We start from the raw sequence: 8,872 nt of genomic DNA, 5'->3' as shown, positions 1-8,872 counted from the left end.
CTTTGACTGTTTTACAGGCACAAACAGACTGCGGGGGTTGAGGCAGGACCCTCTCAGCTGCAGCGGGCTGTCGGGGTACCCTCGTCCTCCCAGCCAGCTGCCATGTGGCTCCCTGACCGGGCACCGGGGTAGGAGCGCCGCTACCCATCTCTCGGCGTCGGCTCTCGACAGCGGCCTGGCCTTACCCAGGAGCTAAGCCGAGAGTTCTTCCTCTTAAAGCTGCTCCTTCCCCAGAGCGCAGCAGCGTGAGTTTGCTCCTCTTTGACAGGCGAAGCGAGGTCGCCCCTTCTCTGCCGGAGGTGTTAGACACGCCGCGCTCCAGCTGGCATGTGGGCTGCGTGTTCGTCTTTTCCCATCACCAACCCAGTCATCTCCTGGCACCAGGAACCTCTCTCAAGCCTCCTAGTGCTTCATTTTCCCCACCCACTGGCCCAGGGTGCAGTCCATTCCTGCATGCCTTTTGCTTTGCAATTGAGGATGGTTTTGTATGTTCCACGCAGAGGGGATTTCTCTTCCCAAGAAATGGGTCTCCGATGATCACCAGAGGATGGAGAAAGCCCAGCCCAGTCACTGAGCAGCTGCCGCAGCCTCAGCTTTGCCAGATGTCATTAAGGAGACAGCGGCTGGGCCTTCACTGGTGCGTTTACCTGTCTTCAGGTCCCCATTAACCTGCTTTTAGCTGCAGCCACAGTAGTGTTACCTGTTCTCAGCACCCACTTCACCAGCCTGCTTCTTTTATGCCTCACAGCCTGCCTCTTACCCAGACTTTTACAGCTTTTTAGGCTCAATTGCTTGAAAACCCCCTAAAATAACTTTTTTTCCTTTATTTTGATAGAGACTCTTCACTTCCTCTAGCAAGAACTCCTCCACACATTCAAGCTCTTTATTTTTTTTTTTTCCTTTTCCTCCCCAAATCTATCCTACTCTTCCTGGCCTATGTCTCCATTGATTATATCACTCGCAGAAATGCCTTTGTATCTCTTCCTAAAGTCTCAAAGCTTCTGCGGGACGCTGTTAGGAAATGGGAGATTGAAGGGGTTTAGCTCGGTCTGTGGGGAAAAATGACAGGTATTTCTCCCCTGTTGACACAAGGGGCCAAATTCAGAGCGATATGAAAACCAGTGGCAGGAGGATGGCGTTGAGTGGAAGTTGCTTGCTGAGGCAAGGGCTATCAACATGTGCGTTGGAGGAGCTGGAATTATCTTACTAATCAGCGTAAATAAAGCATTCAAGTTACTCTGTTAAAATGAGTAAAGTCAGCACCCTGCTCCTCTCGCTTCCTTTCTGCATGATACCAGTATGTAGCATTTAGAAACCATTTCACAAAGTTAAACATTTATTAGGAAAAAGAACTATTACAAAAAGATACCCAGAGTCTAAATATATACATGAGGTTTAAACATAGCATTTTCATGTACCTTTAGCTATAAAAATACATTAGATTAACTGTCTCCTAATTTATAAATATAGTTTGGTTTTTTTTTTAAATGTAGTATTTCATAGGAAAGCCTTACTGTGCAATGGAAGAATATACACCCGCTACGGGGTTCTTTTAAAGTTAGTGTCTAGTGTTACATAACTTAGAAAATTCAGTGTGTAGAGTCAAACCCTGATTTATACAATAAGAGATACGTTGACTTTTAAAAACTTGATAAGGGAAAAAAAAAGAGAGGTGAAATATATATCGTACATATAAAGCCAGAATACTAGGATTTTAAGAATTTCAGGTGATTTCAGTTTCAACCACCATTTATAAAAAATTAATGCAGAGATACATGGAGCTAACCAGCCTTTTACTGTTTGCCTTACCTCCCTGCTGACTGCAGCCCTGGAAAACCGTCGAGCAGGCAAAAGTAAAACGTTTGTCTGAGAAGATGTCTGTAAGTGGTTACAAAAATAGACACTTATTTACAGTGTTCCCCTTTGGCCTTTCGTGGGGAAGGGAGGACGTTTTCGTCGCTGGACGGGGAGGTTCACCTGTCTCACCTGCCCCCAGGAGGACAGGCACCACGAGGAGGTTGGGCACCACGGTTGGAGGTATGTCGTTGAACAAGCAGTGTGGAAGTGCAATTTTAACGTTCAGTAAGAAGGAAGTTCGGGCTCATGCAAACTTTTTTCCTTACTTATCGCCACCCACCTTCCTTCCTCCTCCAAAAAAAGGTCCACTCTTGCAACGGAACTTGTTACTGACTGGGTGTATCTCCGAGCAAAGGAAGGTACCGGTTAAGTCCTTGCTTGCATCGGAGAAGAGAGGTTAGACCTGCACTTCTGCTCCGAGCCCTCCAGGCAGCACTCCCTCCCAGTGCTCCACAGAGATCTGTCCATACACTACAAGGAACCTCTATTGGCTTGCTCCCAGAGGACAATCTCAGCAAGATGAGCTAAACTTCCTGACAAAGTGATGCCACAAACTCCTGCACAGCTCCCGCACACATGGAACTTTCTGTACGTTTGCTAGTGGTTCTCCAGTACAGAACCAGGAGGAAGAGGAGGGAAAGAAGTGAACCCAGGAACTGAAGACAACATGTGGCGTGTCATTAATCTCACAGTAATGTCTGGGCATGCAGAGAAGTTCCTGCAGGAGATACTAAGGCATGAACTTGGCATGACAGCCACTCCCTGGATGCTTACACGACGATAAGCAAGAGACAACTCAAGGCAGTTTATTCCTCAGGGGAGGATGAGCCACTCTGTGCTTGCTGCGAGATGACAGCACTCACGAGGACCATTACTGCAAAGCGGCTGACACATTTAAGTCCAGCCATAGCTTATTCCACGGTAACTGGTTTGTACACCCACGTGTGCTTGGGAGCACCTGCCTTTTCATACTGTACTTCCAGAGGTTTATTTTGAGCTACATTTGAGCAGGATGAAGACGCAGTGAGAAGAACTTAAAAATTTCACTCTCAGAATAGTAGCTCTGGCTCAAAAAATGAAGAGATGTTCACACAGCCTGAAAGTTCCAGAGAAAGAGAGAGCAGGATGGCTTTTTGCAGCTCTTCTGCTCTCTCCCTCAGATCAGAAGGACTGGTGTGGGATGTTTGCTGTGGGGTATCTACCATGCTACATGCTCAGCATTCAACTTGGTGTCATCACGGTAAGTACAGTGCAAAATCCTTTTGCAAAAAGTGCTACAGTGAAGTTTTGAGATACAATTGTGACTCATTTGGAGCCAGAAGGGTCAGCAAGGCAGCAACCTCCGTTTGCAGCGTGTCTTGTGTGCACACCAAAACACCAGCTTCCAAGGACACTTTAGCCCTGTTGGGTGAAATCCTGGCCCCAAAGGAGTCCTCTAAGAAACTCCCACAAATCTCATTCAGGGCTAGAATATCACTGGAATGGACAACACATGTATCTTTAGAGAGACCGAGACAGCTCTTTCCAAGAGAATTTCTTTCCAGATCCTTCCAGCTCGTGCTCCCATTCCAACCTCCAGTCTTCACAAAAACTCCACCCACATCAGTCAAGTTGTGCTAATCCTACCACTCGAGTCCATTTTATGCCCAGTGAAACCCATTTGCCTCTGAAGGTGGTTCCCGGTCCATGCGAACAATCCCAGCAGTCTCTCTAACATGCCATTCATGCCCATGTCCTTCAGGGGTGCCATTTGAAAGCAGATGTCCAGCAGTTCAGTCACAGGCAGCAGACAGATGTATAGCCAGGGACTTGCACGGTACCAGCGTGTGCTGTGCTGCCGCTGGGGTCAGTGAAATCTGTTTTCCAAGAGCCAGTTGACAAAATGGAGCCTGGCAGATTCAGTGGTTCTAGAGGAATGAAGTCAGATGTTTCCACTTTCCCTCCTACCCCTCCCCTCCCCCTCGCTCTGAACACGTCCCCCACGTGTCACATTCAGAGTGTCAGTGTTTTAGGCTGCCTGTTTTCATGGACTCTTCTGGGAGAGTTTAATGGTGACCGTTTTCACTTCAGTGTATTCCGCCAAAGCATATTCACCTCTGGAAAAGACAAGAGAGGAGGGAGAGGGACAAACAATGATAGCATGTTAATGTGTGCTTCAGAGAGAAGAGATTGCTTCACGCGTGCATTTTAGCCTCTGATCAGCAGCTGCTGTAGATGACATCACGCCATTACAGTCAGATCTGGACTAACTTGCACCAGCTATCAGTTTGGCCCACCCCTTCTAATCGCCGCTAAGTACACATGAATACACTCTGTTGTAAAAGAAACACGGAACGCCTCTGGCCACAAGAACTCACAAGATGACATCTTGTGACTCTCCACCTAGTGAAGACCAAGTACTGCTGTGAGAACCCACAGAAGAAACATCCACATGAACATAGTTATCACTGCTAAGATGGTAATTAAAGTTACTTTTCCACTGAAAGTAAGCTGCTCTCTACGAGACACCGTATGGTCAAGAGAGCACAACTGCTCCAGAAATACATGCTGCTGACAGACCCCACCACTGCATTATGTCTTGATCCATGGAAACTGGCTCTATTCCCATGCCTCATGCAGGGGATAAACCCCTGGCATCTTTTAATTAGCCAGGCAGGCAACGTAAACCGTAAGGCCTCAGTATATATATGTCCCTCTTGAAGATTCATTCATTTGCTGTGCTTAGCCAGTGAGGCATTTCAGAGCAGCAGATGCACCAGAACAGCTACTGGAAATGGCTCCTGGAAATCCATCTGGCTTATGAAAGAAAAGGTGCATTAGATTCCTCTGAATCGTGTAATAAAACCTGCCGTAAAAGAAGAAAATGAAGGTTTAAGTCAATTTCTCAGCTCTGCCCTTAATTTATAGGGTGACCCTGGGTTAAAGATTTCTGGTAACTAACTAGAGCTGGAATCCGTGGTAGCCACGCTGGGCAAGAGGGACAGAGGGTCCTTCTGCAGTTTAGTGGCAAGTTTGGAAAGTGGTGGAATGATTTTGGAGACCATTCCTTGTTGTTCTAGCTCCAGCATAAGGAACTCAGAGATGGCCAGAGGTCCAACTAGAAGCAATGATACAGCAGTCAAAGGAGGCCCAGATACCGTCATACAAAGACAGAGGAGGTTTGGGGTGGATACCAGTGTCCCCAGCCAAGGTGCCACACTTTTCCCATGATCTAAAAATCTAACTAGTAAGGAAAAACGCTTGCAAGTGGCATGTGACTGCACTGGAGTTATTAAGAGCTTATAAAGCAGATGCAGGTAGTCCTGAAGGCACCGCTCACGTTCTCACGTGGCGCCTTCCATCCACGCTGTGCCAGCTTAGCACCTCCCTGGGCAGCACACTGCAAGCCTGATAGTTTAAAAGCAAATTCAACAATACTTTCACCGAGTCACAACTGTTACTGAATTCACCATCCATATATAAACAAAATACTGAGCAAAACTTACAGTTCTCTGCCATTGCCTGACATTTTAAAGCCACCAAAAGGAGCCTGTGCATAGAGCGCGTTGTAACAGTTGATCCTACGATAAAGACATCAATTGTGAAAAGACAATTCAGTACCAAGGAGAAGCAAGTTGATGACAACAACAATGCAAAAAAGGCTGAAATCTGGCAGTTTTCTCTTTATACAACTCATTCACTGGAGAAAACAGATTTTAGCAATAAAACCATATTTTGCTACAGAAACAGAAAAAATGTGAGTGGTACTTGGTCTGTCCTTCATCTCACTTCAGTCTCTAACAGCCAAGACCTTCGTGCTTGAGCTGGAATTTATGCTGTGTTCAGAATTGTGCTTAATACAAATAGTCCAACCTCTTCCCCAGCTTAATGAAGGACATTCTGAAGTGACCATGTTTACCCAAAAAGCTGTCTAAACACTCACTAGCAGGCCCCACCATCCACTTACAGCTGCAGAAAGAAGCTGGACAATTGCGTCAGGGGAAAATGAAAGCGATAGCTCCGTTTTTGGAGACTCTATGTAGAAAAAGCTAAGGCAGACACTTCCTCAGCATCTTAGTAAGGTCAAATGACCAAAGAGAGACAGGTAGGGCTTGGTGCTGTGGGACAGCCCCATGTACTCATATATGTACAACACGCGTTTCCTTCAGAGCCCAACACCCCATTTTTATGTAAATACTACTCAGAGACATTCTTCTGGTGCTAACTCTTGAAATCAATCCTCTGTATGCAACAAAACTGGACATCAGGTCAGATTCCTGTCCCGAGTGGGAAAAAATTCAGGATTCCATCTTTAAAATGATTCTAGTACAAAGTTTGTCAGCGAAATACAGCTGCTTATCTTTCTGACAGTGGTGTGATGCCATCTACTGTCCACACTGATGTGTGCATCTAACACCCCAGCTGATGCTACCTAAAGATCATAAGAGTTGCTTTTTCTACACAAGAGAACTTGAAGGTGGAACTCACTACAACCCCTGCATTTTCAGAGGTTTTTTCAGAGGAAGAACTACATTAATTGAATGAACAAACAGCCCATTTCTCGCCAGACTGTCTGGTCCACACCACCTTATTTCAATGAATGGATGTTGCTTCTGAGCAGAATATCAAGAATTAAGCGGACAGGTTCCTCTTACCTCCAGCACTTACACAGGTTTCCAAACCACACATCCTTCTCCCCTCCCAGGAAACAAAATCCACACTCCACTCCCCCACTGCTTACCAGACAGTTCCCGATTGCAGTGCAGATGCAAGAGTCAATGCTCTATCCAGGTTCTTGGTGAACACTGCAGCTGTAAGTCCATACTCGGTACTGTTGGCTCGTCTTATGACCTCGTCTATACTCTTGAACTTCATAATTGGCTGAACCGGCCCAAAAATCTGCACAGATCAATTAAACATTAGCACAGAAAAGTCTTGGTTAATCGTGGTAATTTTGAAGTAATCAGAATCAGATGCCTTTTTGGATACCGCCTTTAAAATGTTATATCCAACCTTCTAGAAGTCACTGATAGAGCCTCTTAAAGACTCCTCATTAAACTAATTTCAAAGGAAGTGCAGTGATGTGCTGTAGTAGTTAATACATGCCCAGAGCCAGCAACTAATGGACCTCTATAACAGTCAAAATGAGCAGAGTTAGATCTGGACGAGTTTCCAATGATTCATCCTTACTCCATTTACAACTCTCCTTTTGAACTCAGAAGTTGAGTGTACGCATGGAATAATTAATGTATTTGAAGGATTGCAAGTTTTGTTCCTTAGTTTTAACTCCGATTTTGCCATCGCACGCAGTTTCTTTGTGTGCAGTGCATTTACCACATACGTGTCCGACCACAAACGTGGCTTCCCAGGTTGCCAGTATAACAGCAGCCGGCACACGCAACACTTCCCAGCTTCTGAAGTGGAGTCTCTCATCTAGGTCAGTGTCAAATGTGGGCCCTTTTCTGGCCTGCATGGTCCTGCAGTTCAATAAACCCGCACCGGAGATGAGCTACAGTGTCACTTGTGCCACCCAGAGGGCCAAGTTAAGCATTTTGCTTGGCTGTAGGTTCACACAAGTGTTTCTGAATTTCTTCGGTTTGGGAGGTCCAGGTGCTTAACCGGAGCCTTGATCCCAGCAAAAGATAGACGAGCATTTGCAATAAAACTGCAAATGAATGAAACTGGGTAAGCTTCATGAATCTTGACTTGGGATTTGGAGTCAGCTCATTAAAAAAAGGCCTGTCATGGGATTTTCAGCTTTTATTCCCTCTACTTTTAGAATGTAACTCATGCCCACACTGGCTGGTATCTTCCCCAGGTTCCTTAGAGATGTTGTGGCAGATCTGAAACATCTAAATGTTTTACCAGGAGTGAACAGTAAAGCAGCCCCATAGAAAGCACCAGGTTAAACTATCAAATGCAAGTGCCAGTTAGGCTTTGGCAGTTATTTACTTTCCACTGGGAAACATGATGAAAAGTAGATTATCTTCTCTTTCAAAGGAATATCACAGGATCTAATCACACACAGCTTGTTCAACTTTTCTGCATATGAATAATGGAAGCCAGAGTATTAGTCCTGCACTTTGCTGGCTTTGACCATGTTTTCATATAGGAAAAAATTGGTCAGCCTCAGGGGATTTCACCATGAGGACAGAACCTGGGATTATTTCAGGTGCTAAAGCTACTTGAGAAAAGTCCGTCAGTGGCAGTACAGCAGGGCCATTCCTTTCCTCCCCATCAGCTTCAGGTCCCAGAGTTCTGGTCCCACCTTTCTGCAATAAAGCAACTCCTTTTTGACAAAGTAGTGGAGTGAGAACACATACTACATTGTCTTCGGTCACTTTGACTCGGCTTGTACCACAGCCAAGCAATTTCAAGTGTGCTCAGGAGGAGGGCACACACAACCATCCCTCTGCGTGGAGTGGGAGAGCTTAACTCTGCCTTCAGAAAACCTTCAAGCTTCAGGGCAAAGGCATACATAGAATTGCTCCAACCTGCCACAGTTTTGTTTATTTTTATTCAGTTATTTATATTTAAAATCGAGGATGCAGACAGAAACCCCTCCATCAGTGCCATTTCTTACTCAGAAACCGCATTTAGAGCGGCTCTATCTAGGTAAGGCACGTGCTCGTACTTTGCCTTGTATCAAGTTCCTCTGACCTGAGACCCAAAAGTTCTAGTGTAGCATTATCGACAATGTTTTTATCTGGGTTGTTATGTCCAGTGAGTACACTCACAGGGCTGCTTCCCTTTCAGAAAACCAAACAAAATAGGGGAAAGCAGCAAAGCATTAGAAAGAGCTGGCAAACAGACTCCTGGTAATTGCACAATTGGTGCTAAAACATGTTGACACGTTTTTGGCCTGTTCTGCTCTCCCCATTCTCCTCTCACAACCCTCCCACATACGCTCCAAAGTGAAGCTCACCTTACAGATACTTCGTTAGCAGAATGGATTTCAGCATTAGGCAGTTGATAGGACTCAGAAACAGGCAAAATAAGTGAAATGTCTATTCTCCTCTGAGGTTTTCCCTTCAAA

General features: G+C 45.5%; 1 protein-coding gene across 1 annotated transcript in view; it reads right to left on the bottom strand.

Moving 5' to 3' along the window:
- Window positions 1-3,623: 3,623 nt before the first annotated feature.
- The window catches only part of ALDH1A3 (aldehyde dehydrogenase 1 family, member A3), a 29,432-nt gene continuing 24,183 nt past the window's right edge, over window positions 3,624-8,872 (bottom strand). The window contains exons 10-12 of the mRNA XM_010132126.1: window positions 6,578-6,735; window positions 5,343-5,417; window positions 3,624-3,953 (exon numbers count right to left, since the gene is read on the bottom strand). Coding sequence (XP_010130428.1) covers window positions 3,881-3,953; window positions 5,343-5,417; window positions 6,578-6,735 — 306 coding nt within the window. The 3' untranslated portion in view covers window positions 3,624-3,880. The remainder of the gene's footprint in view (window positions 3,954-5,342; window positions 5,418-6,577; window positions 6,736-8,872) is intronic.

The sequence above is a fragment of the Buceros rhinoceros genome, unplaced genomic scaffold (assembly GCF_000710305.1).
Source record: "Buceros rhinoceros silvestris isolate BGI_N320 unplaced genomic scaffold, ASM71030v1 scaffold22362, whole genome shotgun sequence".
NCBI classification, from domain to species: Eukaryota; Metazoa; Chordata; class Aves; order Bucerotiformes; family Bucerotidae; genus Buceros; species Buceros rhinoceros.
The sequence above is the reverse complement of the archived record's forward strand: the minus strand, read 5'-3'. Positions and strand labels throughout refer to the sequence as shown.